Genomic DNA, 21,971 nt, shown 5'->3' with positions numbered 1-21,971 from the left:
ATGTGAGCCTCACTGACATGCATGCATGTTTGTGTCCTATGGACACACATTTGGGCCACCATATGTACTGCAGTGGGATTTTTCACCTTGTATAGTACTGCCTAGTATGCTGACACCAGTATTCATTATGGATTTCATGCTGCCCATATAGGTGTCTGTCTGCTGCCATCCCATTCAGCCACCTAATTCCCCTGCATGCTCACATCCATACTATAGACACAACTAGCAGAACATACTACTACATTCAGCAAGTGATAGAAAGAGTGACTTACCTTGTGGCTGTGCCAGTATTGAGGACAGTGCTGGAGGGCTGACTATGTCAGATGCACATAGTACATTCCCTATACATGGTAAAGCACAGGAAATTGGCATCCCTTTTACTGTATGTGCTTTGGCATCCCTTTTACTGTATGTGCAAGTCAGAGAGAGGTGTCATTCCCTGGATCCCTACTGTGTCAGTGTATGTGCTATGCACTGCTTCTTTGCCAAAGCCTGGGCATACTGGGCACGCCTTCTTCTGCCTACATGGGCAGGCTCTGGTTGTTCTTCCTCAGAGTCCCTCTGTGCCTGTGATGACCTTGGCAATGGTGGGGGGTCTATGTGGCCTTGCTCCGTGCTGTTCCTGCTGCAGATGTTTCCACAGGATCATATTGTGTAACATGGCACATACTATGAACATTTGTGTACATGTAGCTGAAGAGTACTGCAAGGCTCCACCGGATATGTCCAGTAAGTGGAACTGTGACTTGAGCATCCCAAACACACGTTCTATTATGATTCTGTTTTGTGCATGTGCCTCATTATGGAGTTCTTGTTTGGGTATGTGTGCATTACTGATGGGTGTCAGCAACCATGGGTCCAGTGCATAACCAGCATCCCCCACTAGGTGGCCATATGGGATGTCCCCAATGGCAAATATCTGGTACAGCTGTGTCGTATGCCAGATGTGGGAGTCGTGATAGCTTCCAGGGCTGCCAGCACACACATTCAAGATAAGGCCCTGGGCATCGCACATGACCTGGCAGTTGATGGAGGGGAAGCCCTTGCGGTTTATGTAGACCCTACCCCACTCACCAGGTGGTGCTTTGACATGTATGTGCATGCAGTCTATAGCACCCACTACCTCAGAGTATCCTGCTATTTGGTGGAAGGGATGCATATTGCTGGTCAACGCTTCATGGGTGTTGAGGAAATATATGTGTTCACTGGCAAGTGCTGACATGACATCCAGGAACTGGTGGAGTACCCTGGATGCTGATACCTGTGACATCCCCATGATATTCCCAATTGGCCTTTGGAAGGTACCTGTGGCTAGTATTCTTAAGCCTACACATACCTTGGTATCCACTGGGATGGGTTCCCCTCTGTTGGTTCTGTGTGGAGGCGTGGCCAGCACAGCTCAACAATTTGCTGTAGAATGTCCCTGTCCACCCTATAGTTCTCCACTATCTCCAGCTCATGTAGCCCCTGGTAGGTTACCCTGGGTCTGTACACTCCTCTCCATCTACTCACTGTGGGATGGTCGTCAGCATTCACATCACCACCCTTAGTCTCTTCCACATATTGATGTATGAGTGCAACAGCAGCCGCTAACATTTTGTTAGTTTTGTCAGGTAAAATTTCCCCGTCTGATCACACCGGTGGTGTAGAGTTTGTGGGAAAAACAAGAGTGAAAGGTGTTTGCATAGTTTATAATAGTGTGCTGGGCTGGACTGCTGCCTGTGTAATTGTCTGATTTTGATACATTTCACCTGCCAGCTATGCTAGTTCTCCTTGATTGCCTTCCTACTGCTGTTTCCTTTCCCACTGCCTTCCTGTTTAAGCCCAGGGGCACGCCACGCACACCCAGTGCTCAGACGTGAACAGAGCTGCTATTTCCAGAGTTTTTTTGGTTTGTTTAAAACCCAGTGCGCACACCCGTTTAGGCAATGTAAACACTGCTAGGCAGCCTCTGACACCATTCCTTAGCTGTGCTTAGCTAAGGGAAAACACATGCCACAGTGCTCCAACAAGCTTACAGTATGCATGACACTCCCCCTTATGAGGTCATTTACCTCTTATACTTATACCATGCTGTTGCTGCACCTACACAGTTGGGTGCAAGCTAACACTGACAGGAAATATGTGACTCAGTATCAATCCCCTCATTTGGGGAAAACAGAATGCTACTTCATAGTTAACACACTCACAATGAGCCTTCCCCTTAACAATCACTATTCCCTGGTACTGTTGTCTTATGCATGTCATTGACTATCATGGCAAAATGCTGATTTACAACTACTTCCCCATGCCAATGGCCATATATTTGGCCATTGGCATGCCTACTACACTGAATACATGCTTTCTTTGGAGCGGTCATGCTTCCATTTATGTAATTTGCAGAAATGTATTCGGTTAGTAACCGAATACATTTCTGCAGGTTACACTATTCCTGCACAGAAGCCTACCTGCTTCCTGGATTGCTAATTCAACTCATTTGCATGGTTCACCAGCAAATGGTGTAGTTGGCATATAGCAGTGGTGTCCATACAGGAATAGTGTAGAAGCTCATGCACGTCCCGGGAGTTCATCCTGGATCGCTTGTCAGCCATATTGCCTGCAGCAGCTCCTGCACTATCCCTGCACTCCGTGCAGAGCTTGCTGAATCCCGGGGAGTGGCCTGAAGGAAAGCTGCTAATGCTACAATGCTGCCTGACCAAAGAATGTATTTAAGGAGTAAACAGACTAAGTGGAACCCCATCCCACCCACAAACAAGACCATGAGCTGATGAAGATGGTAGTGGCACAAGCACAAACAGCAAATCAGTGTCAGTTAAAACGTACCTGTGAAGTACATTTATAAACAGAAGTCACACACACACACACCAATGCATATGTCACTTAAATGTTCAAAAACAAAACACTAGTTTGGACCTGATCTGCTTATCACTAGCAGCATACTGCCTGCCATCAGACATCCTCTGCCATTATACAAGTGCCCCTTTTCTCACTTAAAATCTTCCTCAGTGATCATGGTTTTAGAATGCTTAGACTGACTTCCTATACCAATGCTCAAACATAGCTCAAAAAGGACAAAAAAATCTCGACTTTCCCATTTTCTAGTTTTCTCCAAAATGACTACACACTATTTACTGGGCTATAATCTGATTACAAACTATTACTCCAGCATCTAACCTCGCAGCAACTGCCTGCCCATCTATGACAGCGAACTTTCAGACTGTTTATTAAGGCCATACAATACTTGTGCAAAGTAATGTGCTACTTTGGTCAATAGTCAATGTGCGACACTTCATTATATGGGTTAATATCTCTCACTTAAGCTGTACAGTCAGCACCATGTTGTTAGAACCATGCATTCTGTGATCGAAACATCTCCATTTGTGTACATTCACTCGCACGAAAGGAAACTGGAGAAGCACTGGCAAAAGTCCATATACATACAGGAAGGGGATGCAGACTTCACAGAGAAAGCTCCTCTAAATCAGTATTTTATAAAAATAATTACTAGCCTGCAAACAGTATTTTGCTCTAGGGTATCATTAGAAACTAGGTATCAGATAAACATAACTCATCTCTGAATTCTAAACGCACATTCTATTTAGCTGTACCCTAAATGTTGCTAAGTGTATCTAACCAGTGCAGAAATGGCTTCAGATAAACAGGTGTACATACCTTTATGATTTTGCAGTTTAGCTGTGCATTTGCTCAGTCATCAACACCTTTAATCTAAGCTAAAGTACACAGATAAATTAAATGTTAAATCTTACCACAAGCAGCTCCATAAGTGCATGCTCTTTTAAATTCTTTGCTCCAGACTACAATAAATCAAAACATAAGAATAGTTAGTAACAGAAAGCAATAATTATGCATTTCATGCTCAGTTCCATTCATTATGTAGACAATACCTCAGTCAAACTTGAAAGGCACCACAATCTGTCAGCTAAAACAATGGACATTTCCTTCTATAATTCTGAACCCGTGCTGGTTTCTGCTGCCTTCTATCAAAAATAAGTTGTGCATTATACACAAAATGAAAACTTACCATAACTGCTGACTTTCGTTATGAGTTCTCCTAGCAACAGTCCAAGTATTCTTCCTTTGTGAATTATGAGCTCTGTACTTTGTAAGATAATATAACCATAAGTAAAATGCAAACAAAAACTGTTAAATTGTTGCTAGATGCCAATAATAATGATGATAAAGACTATAACAGTAGTCTGTCTCTGATAACCATAATCTATGCAAATACTAGCCAGCAGGAAATGTACAGATCTCTTTCAGGTGATTAGTGGCCAGCATCTACATTTACTCAAAGCACTTACTGTCCAAGTGGATACAGAGCTCTCTTGATCTCACAATACCTCTGCAGCTATTACAGACAGACTCATGAAGGAGAGAAAGTCCCCTTGTCACCCTCAGCTGTTTTCCACCACAAGTACTACAGATACATACATACACATATTTCAAGCAAGGGCAATAATGTTCTTCTATCCTGCCAATATACTAAAACAGCTGTACCCATGATAAGTGCCCCTGCTGTTAAAATATCTAAATTAGTTCTTGCTTTAATCTAATTTGGTAGTCTATCCCTTGCATCAGCTACTCTCAGAAACCAGCCAGTACACTTCTCACTCCTATAGACTGTTATGTTGTCTGATGAGCCTAAACATTCCTAGATGCCCTACATACCTGAATAAGGTCTCCATTTAAATACCTGTACAAGACACTGTACAAGTTCAGATATTTTAGTCTTTCATAGTAACTTAAATTTTCACATCCATGGATGCTCTTGGTATATTTCTGCTGTACTATTTCCGGTTTACTCATGTTTATTTTCTTAGAAGGTTTCCATATTGTTATTCTATATTTAAGTTTGGGTCTAATATAACTAACAAAGACTTCATTTCTGATTTCCTAGACTTTATAAGTCATTTTACACAACATGCAGTTCTAGAACTACAATTAACAATTTTTTTGGCTGATATGATTAGAAAAACTCAAAGCCGGATCTATCCATATACCCAAGTCCTTAAATGAATCCACAGTTTCAATCATTGTGTATTGTATTAAGTATTCATCTTTTAGTTTATGCCTCCCAAATCATATATGCTTAGATTTTTTATGTATTTATCATTATATTATTCTCCTGTGCCTAAATGGTCAATTTTAGTAAAGTTCTTTTACAGACATGCCCTATCCATAATGCATGTAATTAGGTTACTCATTTTCAAAGTCTTCTGTATACAGACTGTATAACACCCCAGATGAAAAAGATAGACGTGAAAGACAATATCTAAACAAGTATGGGCCTAGAACAGAGCCTTATGGGACACCCTGACCGTAATACTGAATTTCACTTGTCCAATTGCTGTATGATACCTTCCATGTCCTATTTGTAAGCCATGCACATATCCATCTTATCAAGAGTACATCATCACCTAGTTGTTCTAATTTACTTATCAGTGTTTTGTGTATGACCCTATAAAATGATGAAGTTAAATCTGTATAAATTACATCACAGCATAATTTTGCATTTATAGCTATTATATTGTTACAGATCATGTTACAGGTGGTAATAGATCTATTTTCAACACATGCATGCTGATGTATGGTTTCAAGTCCCAGCCTTTCCAATTCTAATAATAATTCATCCAATATAACCTTCGCAATTATTTTTCACAACATAAAAGTAAACTTATGGGTCTGTATTGTCTCTGGGTTTGTTCAAATTCCCTTTCCCCTTACAGACAGATTTATCAAGTGTGCATCTCCAATCATGAGGAATCTCCCCATATTTATACAGTTTACTAAATAACAGATATAATGGCACTAAGTTCATGCTGAAATGTTCTCAGGTGATTATGATTATTACTAACTCTGTCTCCTCCATGTGCTTTGTATGGATCCAGTTTGCATAGTTCTTTTTCAATATAATCTAATTTGATTTCAGTATCTGATGTTACCTGAATGTCACTAGGACAATTTATCACCCCCCTTTGTGGAACCAAACTGCTTTGCATAAAGTTTTGTAAACGCATATATAATCTGTTGTATCTGTGAATTCATTTTAGAATCTACACACAGTTCCTCAATTTGTATGTCGTTACTCCTGCCACATGTCGTGCATCTATAAAATAGTTTTCTATTATCCTCAATATCTTTATGTAAATTTTCTACAATTTTTCTTGATCTTGTCTCACACTGTTTAATGTGTTTGCCCAACTTATTTCAGTTTTCAAAGTTGTAGTTCAATCACTTTTCCATTTATGTTTTTTGATTTCTAACCTTAATCAACTTTCTTGTTCTTATTGAAATACATCCTCCTGACTTAGTGCGTCTAGATCATGAAGATAAACAATTTATTGAATTTTTTTTCATTCAGTTTCTCTTTAAAATCGTTCCACATTCCTTCAGAAGTTTTTCCAAATGAATGTATCACTCCATTTATGTTTACATAGTGACTATTTTGCTTCCATATAATCTGCTATTAATTTTGTTTAGGAATCTTCCATTCCCTGGTAGGCTTTTTTGTAATCTGAAGCAATTGCTGTTCCTGAACATACAGTGTAAATAATTTCCTTACTAATGTTATTGAATCAATATTACTCAAGCCTGTTTCTGGTAAACTTAAGTCCCCAGCCAATATTATTCTTCCCTCTTGTTTCAGTTAAGAAATGTATAAATTCTTCTGGGTCATCAGCACTTGACTTTGGTGGTCTATACATTCTAACAACTGTTATATGTTCTAGGGTTGTCTTTATTGTCATGGTGGTGTCATTGAACATGTAATCAAAGGTCTGATAGTAATCTTTAATCCCCATCATAACACCTCCACCTGATTTTTTGTTAGAATGTCGTTACAGTAAAAAAAAAAAACTATACCCCGACATAACTGGTGTTCAGTCATTGTTCTTTAACCATGTTTCACAAACATCTTCAATCTTATGGAAAAATAGCAAATGTTCCAGTAAAACAATATTGATGCTCCTAACATTAGTAACCATCAGGGATGCATCAGATGTTGCTATATGTGAAATGTTAAATTTTCGACCTTGCAAAAATCATGCCTTGTGTTACTCAAATATTTCAAAACATCTTCTGCAAAAATTCTCTTCCCTGATCTTGACATGTTCATGTCCATGCTGTCTAAACACTTGTGCCAAAACTAGGCTTGGATGCTCTACACATTTCCATTTTTAAAAGGGGGCATCTTTTTCATGTAGTTATCTACCAAAAAATTTCATTCACAGTGACCCGACTCTCCTTTCTACATGTGATTTGAGAAAAATACTTCTTAATACCGGTAACAAGCTATGCCATCTAAGAGGGCTGCAAGTTCCCTAGTAACAGTCAGAATCCTTGTGGATGAGATCATATGAACCAACATGAATAAAAACAGAAATATAGTTTCTTACATTAAGATGTTCTAAGGTCTTTCTTACCCCCTCTATTTTGCTCATGGCAAACACAACTGTTTAATATTTATTATCTTCTCTAAAAATGTACACCAATTGTTAGAAAGGAATGATCTTTAACACCATCAGCCATAATAATGCCACTGTTTTCATTGCCTATTACATTGGCAATCATACAATTCTCATCTAGCAGGCTTTGTACCTCCACAGCTTGAGCCATGTTGTCAACATTGGTCTGTCTCCTCTTTTTTTCTTAGAGTAATGTTCTTCAATCATCCCATGTTCAATTGATTTCTTCCTTTTCACCTGCCCCTGGTCTCTTTTCTTCTAACTTCTCTTTAGGTAAACTAATGCCTTTTTCTGTAGACTGAAGGTTTTCTGGTAATAAAATGTTATCCTTCTCTGTAATGTGTGTTATGTAACAAAGCAGTGCCCTTTTTAGTATGCATTCTTGTTTCTTTACAAACATTTATCAATTTATTTTTCTTCCTTATTTGTTGTGAACTTCTTCCTTTCTTTGTAATTTTTTCTATATGCTCCAAATCCTCAAACTGCTGAACACTTGTGTATCTAGAATTCCAAAGTTGCCAGTGGTATTATCTTGTTCAATAGGGGTTGGTGATGTTTACGGACAATAGACACTTCTTTTTCTAAATGTGTTCTATTTACTCTTTGCCTAAAGTTATTTATCTCGTCAGTCTAGTCATTACTATATGTAACAGTTCTCCAAGCTGTGTCAGTTGCACAAGTGTAATTGTTATCAATAAGTAAAGTTATTTATCTGGTCAATCTAGTCGTTAATATATGTAATGGTTCTCCAAGCTGTGTCAATTGCACAAGTGTAATTGTTACCAGTAAATCTAAAGTTATTTATCTGGTCAGTCTAGTCGTTAATATATGCAACAGTTCTCCAAGCTGTGTCAATTGCACAAGTGTAATTATCAGTAAGTCTAGCTTTACTACTAATAATAAGCAAATCATCTGACTTTTGACATGAGGTGTGATATGCAAAATACAGAAAGAGTTCTTACAGAATACTATGGGTGGGCAGATCCCAACATTAGAGTCCTTTCTCACCTAAAAATACACAATGAAAAACAGACAAGATTGAATCATCTCGTCACAGAAGTAGTGAAAATCTGACAATCAGGATAGGTGGGTGGATTATTGCTTTGATGATTCAATGCCCATGGATAACCTTGAGTTACTATAGGTGCTATATAATTTTTATAGCCTGTTCTGGATACAGACCACCAGGGCTGTATTGATGCAGGACAAGTACTGAAATATATACTCAAATGTGATGTGGTAAGTAGGATTGGACTGACCACAGGAACCCATTAAGGCTTTGCCTCCCATGTCAGATACTGCACCTGGATTGAATGTCCAGGATGTAATGTTCAGTGACTGTATAACCATTTGTTTATGCTGCAGCAGCACAGAGATGTGCTGTACTGACATGCCTTCTAAAACAAGATCAGAATCTGCACCTGCATCAGATGAATGTGCTTTGACAAACCTAACAAAGATTTTTCACCACTGGCAATATTTCACAATATAATTATTTCTGCCACAAGGATAGAACATGCTTGGTGAAGGGGGTTACCCCTATTTTGCATTTAATAAAAGGGACAAACAGAAACTTGGTCTTCCTTATCTTTTTCTACGTAATAATAAATGGCCCTATGAACATCTACTCTGTACAGAAATTGCTCTCAGATGTTAAGAGTTGTCTAGAAAGTAAGTCATGAACTGAATATATTGACAGACTATAAACTCAATAACCACTTTTGATATAAACTTACTGCTGGTACTCACATTAACTCCTTACTTACGGACAAATAAGAAAAGCTAGTCAACCTGTAAAGCATAAACCTCAGTTCTGCCAGAAAAAAATTCTAACAGCTACCAAAATAAATGTCTTCCATAAAGGAAAATCAAATCAAAGATGAACTAGGTTCAAAGGGTGGTGAAGCTATTACTATCTATAGCTATCTATCGAAGAACAAAGCGTTCTAACAGGAGGTTTTAAATGAGGCAAACCTTTACAAAACTTTGCGGTGCTAGGCTGTAACAGTATTTTCCCTGGACTAAATCATGGTAGGTGGAACCAACAAGAATATGAACACAGCTAAAAACACAGACATTAACTACATTTATCTTATCTGACTGCCCATACAACAGTTAAAATATTCAAAGGTAAAAAAAGGAAAAACGACACAAAAGTGTAAATACAATCAAAGTGATACTCTGCTGCCTTTAGTTATACAGTAAAACCCTGGTAAAGATTCAGTACAGTGTTTCAGAAATTTGTTTTTAATAGCAGAAAAAAAGCTGAATGACTGGCTACCACCAGGTCAGTATTACCTGTTTGTGCAAATGTATACAGTTACTTATAGTATGTAGCAACACAAAATATGTGCACTGAAGGCAATTCTTAGCTTCACCTGTCAGAGTGCGCAACAGTTTACAATAATGTTAAAATAAACCAGTCATGATCATCACAGCTGTCCTGCTGTGCACTCAGTCTGCAATAATAGGTTTAATTCATTACAATGTTCTGTAACAACAAACAAAACCACAGCACTAATGTCACAAGTAGCTGTTACTCCACTGAATTGGCTAGAATGTTTTGGTTCTGCAGTTGCAAACAGTAGTTATATTTGTAAGCAACAACACAAGCGAGCCAAATCTGTGTTTATTCACTACAGTTAAATCCTTTGCTTAATCCACTATGTTAGACTCTACAACAGCAGGCTAACAGATAAAAAAATAAGATAAATACACATTCAGTTAATATAATCACATCATTAACTGTTACCTTACTGTGCAATTTGATTCAATAACTGCTAGTGCAATAAATAAAAGCCGCTCTGAAATTAAAAAAAAATAAATAAGCAGCTACACAAAGTCACAGCTGTTGTACACATTGATAAGGTAAACTGATGATACCCCATTAACAAAATAAATTGACGGCACTTTGCACAATGATGTATGGGTTCAGTAAACTATACTGAAGCCTAGCTTACTTCAGACTGACTTTCCACTCACCTTAGCATGAGGGTAAGAGAAAAAAAAACTGCTAGCATTTTTGCCTGGGGCTGCAGTTCCCCCTTAAACTTTCAGCTGGTGAGACCTTGGTGGTTGTAGGGGTTACAGCATGAAATTTATACTGCCACGGTCTTCCAGTGAAAACATACATGGCTGCAGTACACAAAGGTTATATTTTTGTTCAGTAATTCAAACTGAAAGCGACATTTTTAACAGCACAATTTAATGTGTGTTTGCTTGGTACATATCAAGTAGCAATCAGAGGACAGAAGCACATATTTTTAAATACCTAAAAATTCTGCCTCTGACTAATTGTACCAGAAAAGAAGTTGTTACCATGTGAAGCTCAAAAAAATCAACTCACTTATGTTTATTTGTAATTTGCAACATGCTACAGGCTGTTCATTCCGTTAACATTGCATAATACAGTAGCTGAAGACTGCCAGAGAATAAACTAAGTATACAGCTTCTGCAATATGCAGTTGTTCAAAATATGCTGAACTTAACACATGTACTTTTCTTATTTTTAGTATAGGATTCATGCAATCTGCAGTTTTTTCTAAAGTGGTCTAAATCTAATGTTTAATATGTGCTGATCTGATTTTTCTCCATCTGTTCTGAAGCTTCTCATTTTAATTACAGATTCCGAAAAATACTGACAACTAATGCATCTGTCCATCTCTAGCTCCTAGACCAAACATAAAAATATTTCAGAAAAATGCGACCAATTTTGCATAGGAAATACTTATTAGTGTTACAAGATGGTCCCAGTACAAAAAGAGTGATTTGAGTTAATTCACATCTCAGACTGATAATTACTTTGGATAAAGTGAGTCTACTGACAGTGTTTGATCCAAAACAGAGTTATTTTTGGCAGGATTTTTTTTAATGAGTTAGGATTCATTCCACAGTTCATAGTATTTAAAATGAACACAGTTCTGCATCTACATTCTTCATTATTCCCAATGAACATATAAATACATCTGCAACTTACAAGGTAGTCCATTATGGAAACCCAGAAATCTATGTGGCATGTGTAACCAGCCCAGCTCTGAACAAACTATAGTATTACATTAACCTAATCGATATCCTTCAGAAAACAATTACTGTCACAGTGTCAGGCGTCATCCTAAATCTACAAAAGAAGAAACCCCCTAAATTCTGGTACTTCCCAAAGCTGATACTTTAGGAAATATGTTTTCCAACTGCTCTAGTACAATACTTTATAGCCTTCTTACTTCTGTCCTTTGCAAATACCCCCACATAACCTGTACGCTCACCTCACAACAAAAAAAAATATCACTCCTCCAGTAGCAGTAGCACAGCCCTCACCTAGAGACCCCCCCCCAAAATGGTATTACCCAAACTGTGTGTACAATGAACCAAGAGACGACCCAAAAGGTCACTCCTCTAATGGCTGCAGTCCGTGTGATATGTCCCATGCAGCTAGCCAGACCACCACCAAAAAATGTCATACCCAGCTGTTGTAGTACAACCTTCACCTGAAAAGCCTAACATAACCAAAGGGGTGCAAGAAATCCTCCCTCACATTCCTGTGGTTAACATCAGCACAGTACTGTTATCTGTAAAATGCCTCAGTTCACTGGGCAGCTCTTCACATTCCAACTACCTTGACTCATAACAAGCATTGCGCACTGCACTGAATCCCTCTGGTGGACTCCACATAAACTCTCTCATCTCTACCAGGGACACAGAAAATTTTCACTTTCATTTTCTGGGCATTTATGCAAGCGAGCACATGCAGAGGAAGTTCAGTTCATGTAAAGCTTCTCAACTTCAAAGTGTCTATGTCAAGGCAGGAATGCCTGGCCAGTTCAGCAAAAGTGATTTCCACAACCTTCTCCCACCCCCCTGAGTTATGTGGCCTTTAAATACATATATATATATATATATATATATATATATATATATATATATATATATATATATATATATATATATATATATACATATATATATATATATATATATATATATATATATATATATATATATATATATTTATTACATATGGGTTACCTTTACATTATCGAATGTTCCACTGTTCGACAGTCATATGGCTGAAACCATATCAAACATTCAAATGTTCGACAATGAAAAGTTAACAAAAAAAAAAAAAAAAAAAAGCAAAATAAAACATGTATAGCAAGGGGGCAAGCCCCCTTGCACCCCCCCACACCCGCGCTACTTAAATATACCAAGTCCGAGATTGCACTACATTGTGGTAACGGGAAATATTCCCATTCCGCACTGTATGGAGATCTCCATTCAGTCATTTCTGGTTACCACAATGTACTGCGATCTCAGAGCTGGTATATTTTGGTAACGGGGGTGTAGGGGGTGCAGGCGGCTTGCTGTACACACTATTTTCTTTTCTTTCTCCTGTGTTTTCTTACCTTTACATTGTTGAACATTCAAATGTTCGATGATATGGTCTCGGCCATATCACTGTTGAACATTTGATAATGTAAGGGTAACCCATATATATATATATATATATATATATATATATATATATATATATATATATATATCTACACACACACACGTTATGGATGAGTCTGTGTAGAAATATAAATAGACTTGTCACATCCATGTTAAAACAAGCCAATCTCACTATGGAAGTATTTTTCAATAAGGTTTTGTCAAATCACAGCATGCTGCACCTTGCTCTATTAACTCGCTTGGTTTCTGTCATCATTGACAACCTACAATACTTTTCTTAAAAATTTTTACAGCTCTTTATGCTACTCACCTTTCAGTATCCAAACTCAAACTCTGTTCCATTACAGTCTTAACTATCAGGATTAATTCACTAACAGGCCACAATACAAAGTTGTAGATGAACTTTACTTCAGTAAAGCACATTTTCCCTCATTATGATAACAAAAAATAATAAAAATCAGGAAAAGAAAATCACAGAAAAAAATCTTAACACTACAAAAATAATAGAAAAGCAAGAAGAAAGACTACCAGAGTCTGCACAACCGGCATACAGGGATTTAAAGCTTTGACTACAGCCCAGGCAGCTTGAGTTTGACCTGTGGCTCAGGTGCTTGACTGCACTGGTAGCAAGAATGGGTGTGCCCTTCCTTGAGGTGGACACATGCCTGTATGCAACTTCATGGCTGATCCCTGGTACAGGCCGGGATGCACAAGAGTATTCTTGTGAGGGGGAAGGACTGGGACTGAGTTACATGTGCAGAAGCCAACAATATGGCAGCACATTACATGCCCTTCCCTTAGATGGAACAAGTGTGTGCAAGTGGTGGCTCCGTAGGAGGAAAAACAATCCTCTGTAGCAGACCAAGTGAATGAGGACAGGACCTGGCAATATCTGACAAGATGCTTAAAAAAAAAAAAGATTACTTGCTGTTTAAAAACAAAAAAACTGATTTTAACACACCCCTCAGTTCTATTACGTGTCTGTAAAAAAAAAAAAAAAAAGTTGCACTTATGATGTTGCAAACTGGACTACTGCTCATACATTTACAAAACATTACTCCCAAAATATTCTGCACAAAGTAGGACAAGATTCAGTAAAAAAAAGTTCTTAAAAGGCTGATTTCTAGACATTTCAACAGCCCAGCACTCATTTTACAGACCAGACTTGATGATTCCAAACAAAGAATGCATAGAGATTATACAACACCTACAGTAAGTGTGGATCAGCAAGGTTATAACCTACCCAGCCACTTCCCTTCTCATGCGACTTATAATGCTTTGCCGTCAGACAGGAAGGCCTCTCTATATCTTTGTATGCTCCCTACAGGACCTTGCCCTATAGCTATTCTACATTCTCCCAATTGGTCCATTTACTCCAGCAGAATGAGAGATGACTAATCCATAGCTAGGCGAGAGCCCAATGACCCACACACTCCTGCTGAGAAGCTCCCATCAGCACATCATTCTCCAGCAAGAGTCAGGTGGCTGGGAGAAGGCCAGCTTGCTTGGTCCTAGGGTAACTACCCTCTCCCCATGGGAGCACTCTTGTCCCCCTAATAAATCTCTGGAACCACAAGTGCTACCTCACAAGAGGAAGCATGCCACTGTATGCTAGTTTCCCTTAAGCAACTTTGTGCAAATATACTATGACAGCATAAGCTTGGCTGACTCAGAAAAGTCCTAGGTGAAAGTACAGTTTTGTACCTACCATAAATGTAGATGTTCGAAGATCCACATTGCTGCAGTCCTTACTTATGGGTAGTCCGCTGTCCTCGGTCAATACCAAAGTATTAGGCTGACGCCGGTCATGGGCGCCTAGATCTGACATCAGAGCGTCAGGGTATAAAGGCGCATGACCGACGTCATTTCCTCAGTCTTTTCTTGCCCCAGATGTCAGGCGGCCAAACCAGAAAGGCCACAGCCAAAAACAGAATACCTCCCAAAAACATGCCCAACAACAACCATCACCTAAAGCATAGCACCAAGCCTAACTACAGTGGGGAAGGAGGGAGGGTAAATTGGACGGCAGCAATGTGGATCTTCGAACATCTACATTTATGGTAGGTACAAAACTGTACTATGTTCTTCATCTCACATTGCTGCAGTCCTTACTTATGGGTAGAATCCCAAAGCAACGGGAAAGGGAGGATGGTAAAATCATAAAGCATTAGGGGCCGCTAAAATGCCCTGTAAAATTGCAGTGGCAAATCCAGCCCTAGACTTAGAATAAAGAGGAAGGTGGTAATGTTTAGAAAAGGTATGCACTGAACTCCAAGTAGCTGCCTCCAAAATATCTTTTGTAGCTACCCCTTAGAAAGGCCGTGAGAAGTAGCAGTAGCCCTACTGGAATGAGGCCTGATTCCAGCAGGAATCTCCTTACCATGATGGGAATAACAGAAAGAAATACAAAACCCAATCCATTTAGAAATAGTTTGTTTTGAAACAGGTTTACCCTGTGAACCCAAAGCAAAAGAAACAAACAATTGCTGAGACTGTCTGAACTCCTTGGTTCTGCTCAAATAATAACGCAACTGCCTGTGAATATCCAAAGTATGCAAAATTTTCTCCCTTTATTTTGGGGGTTTGCATAAAAAGTAGGCAAATGAATAGTTTGATTTAAGGCCACACTAGAAACCACCTTAGGCATAAAGGAAGGATTAGTACGCAAAGATACCCTATCCTTATGAAAAATCAGGAAAGGCTCCACTGCCATGAGGGCCTGTAATTCAGAAACCCTTCTTGCAGAGGTAATGGCCAACAAAAAGCAGTTTTCCATGACAAATACTTTAACTCGGCAGTAGCTGCAGGCTCAAAAGGTTGTAGAGTAAGTTTTTCCAACACAAAATTGAGATCCCAAGCAGGAGTAGGAGCTCTACGTGGGGGTCTTATATTCTTTGCCCCTCTAAGAAATTGCTTAAACCAAGGATGAGAGAATAAAGGAGGTTCACAATCATAGTGAGCAGAAATGGCTGCAGCATGGACCTTTATTGAGGAGAAAGACAAACCCTTGTCCAATAACTCAGTAAGATATTGAAGAGCAACACTTAAATCAGGTTTGGAGACATCAAAGTCCTTTCCTTTGCTCCAAATAAAAATCTCCTCCATTTATCAGCGAAACTTTCCTGGTACTAGGCCTCCTGGCCTCCAAAATAACATTCAAAACTTGTTGTGGAAGCTGAGACCCTCCAGAGTCTAAAACAGAATATGCCAGGCTGTTAGATGTAGAGACTGAATCTTGACATTGAGGAAGTGACTGTCCTCTTGTGACAAAAGGTGCGGAATCAAAGGCAGAGGCCATGGAGGTGCTCGCACTAAGCTCGTCAGTAGTGGGTACCAGTGTTGTCGAGGCCAATCCGTGCTATCAAAATCATGGTTGGCTTGTCTTGTCTGGCCTTCAAGAGTACCTTGGGAAGAAGAGGCAGAGGTGGAAAGGCATATACATGCAGATTGTTCCAACTGAATGATAGAGCGCCCACCTTCCAAGCTGTGTGATGAAACATTTTGTGCAAAACTTTGGCAACTGGTAATTTAGTGGAGAAGTTTAACAGATCTATGTCTGAGTTCCCCATAACACTGTCAACTGTTGAAATACATGAGGATCCAATTTCCACCGTGAGGATCCACTATTTGTCTGCTCAAAACATCTGCTAAGGAGTTCTGTGCTCCTGGTAGAAACCTTGCCTGAAGATCGAGGTGTAGATTGAGAGCAGTTTCCCACAGAATCATCGCTTGCCTGCAAAGAGGGTAAGAATGGGTTCCCCTGCTTGTTGATGTACCACATGACAGTAGTGTTGTCTGTTTGAATCAACAGCTGCCCTGGACGAAGTAAATCTTTGAAAGCCATCAATGCAAACTGGACTGCTAACATTTCCTTCAAGTTGATATGCAAATGTTGGAGTTTGACAGGCCACGTGTTTTGCACCCATTTTCCATTGAGGTGTGCTCCCCAAGCCTTGTCCGAGGCATCTGTCGTTAGAATCTGACTCGCCTCTGGCCGGGTCACAGAGAGTCCCTTGTTTAGGTGACATTCCTGAGCCCACCACAAAAACTCCTTCTGAATGCAAGGTATTATCTGAATGACAGTGTCTAGATCTTGGCAGTGCTGTGTCCATACATTTTGAGATACCACTGAAGCTTCCTCATATGCAATTTGGCATTGGGAAGCACCAGAATACAAGATGCCATGAACCCCAAGGCTTGAAGGACTGTCCTTGCAGTCAGCCTGGACCGTAGAGACATTTGATGGAAATAAAGAGAAAGGCTTCTTTGTTTGTCCGGGGTCAAAAAGCCATCTGGGAAGCTGTATTCAGTCTCACACCCAGAAAGCACATGTCCTGAGAGGGTACTAGACTGGACTTTGTTTCGTTCACAGAATACCCTAGGCATCTTAACACTGCCATCACATACTGTAGATGATGAAGAAGTTCGTCCTTTCCTTGTGCAATAATCAGGCAATCGTCCAAATAAGGATAAATCTGTATTCCTCTTAGTCTGAAAAATGCTATCACTGGAGCCAGAACCTTTGTGAACACTCTGGGCGCAGTAGATAAGCCAAAGGGCAATGCAGAGAACTGATAATGTAAATTTCCAGCCCGAAAACGCAGGTACCTCCTGCAACTAGGCCTGATAGGAACATGAAGGTAAGCCTCTTTGAGATCCAGAGTAACCATCCAGTGATCTTTTCCCAACAGAGGTAAAAGTTGTTGTAAAGTCAGCATCTTGAACTTTGGAATGTCCAGGTAAGTGTTGAGGATAGATAAATCCAAAATTGGTCTCCACGTGTTCCCTTTCTTTGGAACTAGAAACAGGCGGGAATAAAATCCTAGGCCCACTTCTGACAGAGGAACTGGCTGTATAGCTCCTATTTGAAGAAGTAAAGAAATTTGTAGCCCCTATCCTTTGCCGAGGAGGACGCCTGGCATGCCTTTGAAAGGAGGCATGGTATGGAAATAGAACTTGTAACCTCGGTTTATAATGTCCAATACCCATTTGTCCTGGGTGACTAAATGCCAATTTTGCTTGAAAAGAGCCAACTTTCCTCCCAAAGGAGCTGCCAGGCAAGAAGAATCTGGCAGCTGAAAATGCAGGTCATTGGGCCTGTTTACGAAAGGACTGGCCCCTGCCCTCACCAGCAGATTGAGCAGGCGAACTCCATTGTCTCGGCCTGAAAGTACTCTGAGCTCTGCCGCTACCACGCCTAGATCTACCCCTAGACTGAGAATCAGAAGAAGGGTACGTCCACCTCTTAGTAGGCCAATTTCTACTAAACTTTGGAGGTTGTACCTGCAAAAAATCTTCAACACTCTGCATAGACTTAGCCTTGTCTTCCATTTTCTTTAAGACTGACTCCACAGGAGGACCAAACAAAACTTCAGACTGTAAAGGGGCATCCAGAATTCTAGACTTAACATGCTCAGACAAATTCTGATCCTTAAGCCAGGCGTGCCTACGAATAACTGAACCAGTGGCAGCCACCCTAGAAGAAGCCTGTAAAGCATCAAAACCACATTGCAAAGAGTGCTTACCCACCTGTTCAGAAACATGCACTAAATCCTGCAATTCTTTACACTCTATGCCCTCTGCCAAAGCATCCACTTTAGACCTTAGCTGAGAAAGGAGGAAATTCTGATACTTCAACATATGAAACTGGCAGTTCAAAGCTCTCACTGCTAAAGTAGAAGAGGTATACACCTTCTACCCCATCTATCCAAAGCTCTAGCTTCCTTATCCAGAGGAACCGGATTCTTAACAACAGAGGCTCTAACCCCCTTAGGCCCCTGACTAATAGTTTCTGGGTCCGCCTAGGACTCTTATACAGATATTTATGAGCCTCAGGCACCCTGTAATACCTGTCCGGTTTAACTGGGGCAGGAGGCACAGAGTCTGGATTAAGGGAAGCTTCAAAAACATCTGAAACAACATCCAAAACCGGAGGTATAGCTAAGGGTCTATGCTGTGGTAAAACAAGAACTCCCTAAGTCTCTTCCGTGAATCAGAGTAATCCTGTCCCTCCCACTGAAAATGCTCCCTCATGGAATGCAGAGTTTCTGAAAATGAAAAATCCTTTGGAGGAGAAGCAGAAGGAGTGGAATCCTCTGCATCAGAATCAGAATAAGGAGGGAAATCTTGAATGTCTTCAGCAGAAGACTCTGAATCATCTGAGGCCTGCTCCAAACTTTCCAACTCTGGCTCCATCCTGGGCCTTTTATCAGGAGGGGGCATAGAACCTCTAATTAAAGTAATCAAATCCTCTGCCATTTTAAGCATGTGCTTCTTAGGCACAGACCCTGAAGACCAGAACTGACACCAGAGGAAGGCAAGACAGACCTGCCCTTAGAAGGAGCCTTAGAAACAGTAGCAGAAGGCCTAACCACCTTAGGCATAGAAGGGAGAATAGTAACCTGCGAGGCCCCTTCAGCCTGACCTGCCTCCTGAGAGGCCACATCCTGTAAAATCAAAGTTTCCCCCTGGGACTCAACAGAAACTTCAGCCGGATCCACCTGTTCAGCTGTAGCTTCTAAAGGTCCGGCGTCCGAAACAGACGAATCATCCTGCCTAGGCTTTAAAGATTTGTCTTTGCGCTTCTTAGTAGAAGCAGGCGTCGGAACATCTGACGGCATATTATAATTACACCTCTTGCCAAAGACTAACCTAGCGCAATCTAACCTCCGCTTTATAGTGCGCTTATTAAACCTAGCACAAAACGACACCACTACGCCGTGTTCCGTCCCAAACAAGGAATACAAAGCGAGTGGTAATCCCTATGCGGTATCTGTTTCCCACAAGAAATACAATTATTCACTTTTTCTGACATCCGTAAGTAACTGAGGCAAGAAAAACAAAAATATTCCCAACGGGTACTTAGCCCATCTTGGTATCGGTCTTTAACTCCGAAATCGAAAAATTTCAGAATGCCGAACGGCACTTGCAACGCTGCTTCTGCATCGGACCATGCGGCAAAAAAGACTGAGGAAATGACGTCGGTCATGCGCCTTTATACCCTGACGCTCTGATGTCAGATCTAGGCGCCCATGACCGACGTCAGCCTAATACTTTGGTATTCGGGCTGACCGAGGACAGCGGACTACCCATAAGTAAGGACTGCAGCAATGTGAGATGAAGAACATCAACTAGTTCTCCTGCTAAGTGTCACCTCTGTGGCAAGCCTGAGCCCTCCCCAATGGGAGAGCCATCAATAGCCACTCACTCCCACCCTCCATAACCAGCTCCTAAAAGCACTCGCGTTGCAAGTCGAACTCATGTCACCTGTGGTGTAGTTAGGGCTTTATCACTTTACGGCATGGACCTGGTGGGTCCTCTATATACCCTGGGGCAAGGAGAATCCACCTACTCCTTTTACAAGCTTTCCTATACACCACCAATGGCAGATTCCAAACAAGGAGAAGCAAGAAACACAGCTAAGAATGTTTTTGCAAAACAGTGCCATATGGTGCCTGTAGAATAGCTTTGCAATAACACTGCAGTTATGATCTACCACCTTTGAGGATATGGAGTTATGGAAGATAGGACTTTAATTTTACTTATTCATTTACAGATAAGTGAACTGGTCTTTCCTGTATGCTCTTCAGTCATGACCTAGCTAAAAAGGGCAAGAGTGAATGCATTACATATGACAAAGGCAATCAACATATGACAAAGGCAATCAACCAATATGTCTTTTGGGAGTTCAAAAGAAACTGAACTAACCAGTGAAAAAACACACAAACACAGGGAAAACATGTGAACTCCAAAAAGTGATAGAAAGTTAAGATTAAACTCCAGACTTTGGAACTATAAAGCAGAAACAGTGAGCCACTTTACATAACTTGCCTATTTTGTTTCTACAAAAACCTGTCTCACATTTTAAGAGCAAACAGTAGGTTATGCCACTCTTGCCACTGTAGGACTTCACATAAATTTAAAGTTTAAACAAGAAAGCATGCAGTACATACAAGACCGTAATCTCTCAATTTTATTTATTTATTTATTCCCTATTTAGGCTCTTCCACCCTAGATAGCGCAACCTCATATACTAATAACTGTATCAAATCACTATCTATAGGACCCCCAACTCCCTCCTGGTCTGCCATCTAAATATTAGAAGCATAAATAATAAGGTACATAACTTACATGCCCTCCTACAAGTCCATTTCCCTGATATTCTGTGCCTGACTGAAACGTGGCTAAAACCATTAACCTCAGATAATGAAGTTTTACCACCTGGGTATAATATACTTAGACCCGTCCGCTCTACTAGGAAGGGAGGGGGTAGCTGTACTCTTCAAATCTACACTAAATGTTACTTCAGACCCCATTCAACCACCCCAGGTCAATAAAGCAGAATTAATCGCTGCCAAGCTCCAAATTAACAAAAACAAAAGCATAAATATAGTCTGTGTGTATATTCCACCAGGGAATAATACCATCTCCCTAGAAGACTTCCTCCACTGGGTAGCTAATAACTATCCACAAGAAACCATTGTATTAGGAAACTTTTAACATCGACTGGAACACTTGTTCCTCTCAGTCTCCTACCACCCGTGTAAACATGTATGGATTCACACAGGTCATATCCACCTCCTCCAGGATAGGTAAACTTAACCAAAAAAGAAAGTATACTAGACTGGATACTAATCAACAGCCACCCCCAAATGTATACATCAGGGATCATCCCGGATGACCTCAGTGATCACTTTCTCACCTTTACTTGCAAACACAAATCCTATAATTCCCATCAGCCCACCTACGAACAGTAAGAAATAATTAGAGCTTTAATCCTAACAAGTTTTAGGACAAACTTAAGTCATGCAACTGGTCTGCCCTAAGACACTTGTCCCTAGACGAAGCTGTTGCCTACTTGAATAAATTCCTTACTATCCTCGATTCTCATGCTCCCGCTCGCTCCACTAGGGTAAAAACTTTGAAAAAAAGACTTTGGAATTCAGGCCGACTGAGGGCAACCTGCCATCAGATTACCCAAATATAATGACTGCAACAGTGAAACACGAAGAACATCAAATGTTGCCCCACGGCTCTCTA

At 40.2% G+C, this 21,971-nt stretch overlaps 1 protein-coding gene across 1 annotated transcript in view; it reads right to left on the bottom strand.

Annotated features, from left to right (window-relative positions):
- The window catches only part of NRDC (nardilysin convertase), an 853,803-nt gene that overhangs the window by 369,262 nt on the left and 462,570 nt on the right, over positions 1-21,971 (bottom strand). Inside the window, exon 26 of the mRNA XM_044086887.1 lies at positions 3,768-3,815. Coding sequence (XP_043942822.1) covers positions 3,768-3,815 — 48 coding nt within the window. The remainder of the gene's footprint in view (positions 1-3,767; positions 3,816-21,971) is intronic.

Source organism: Protopterus annectens, chromosome 10.part0 (assembly GCF_019279795.1).
Source record: "Protopterus annectens isolate FY-2018-M chromosome 10.part0, PAN1.0, whole genome shotgun sequence".
Taxonomy (NCBI): Eukaryota; Metazoa; Chordata; order Ceratodontiformes; family Protopteridae; genus Protopterus; species Protopterus annectens.
The sequence above is the reverse complement of the archived record's forward strand: the minus strand, read 5'-3'. Positions and strand labels throughout refer to the sequence as shown.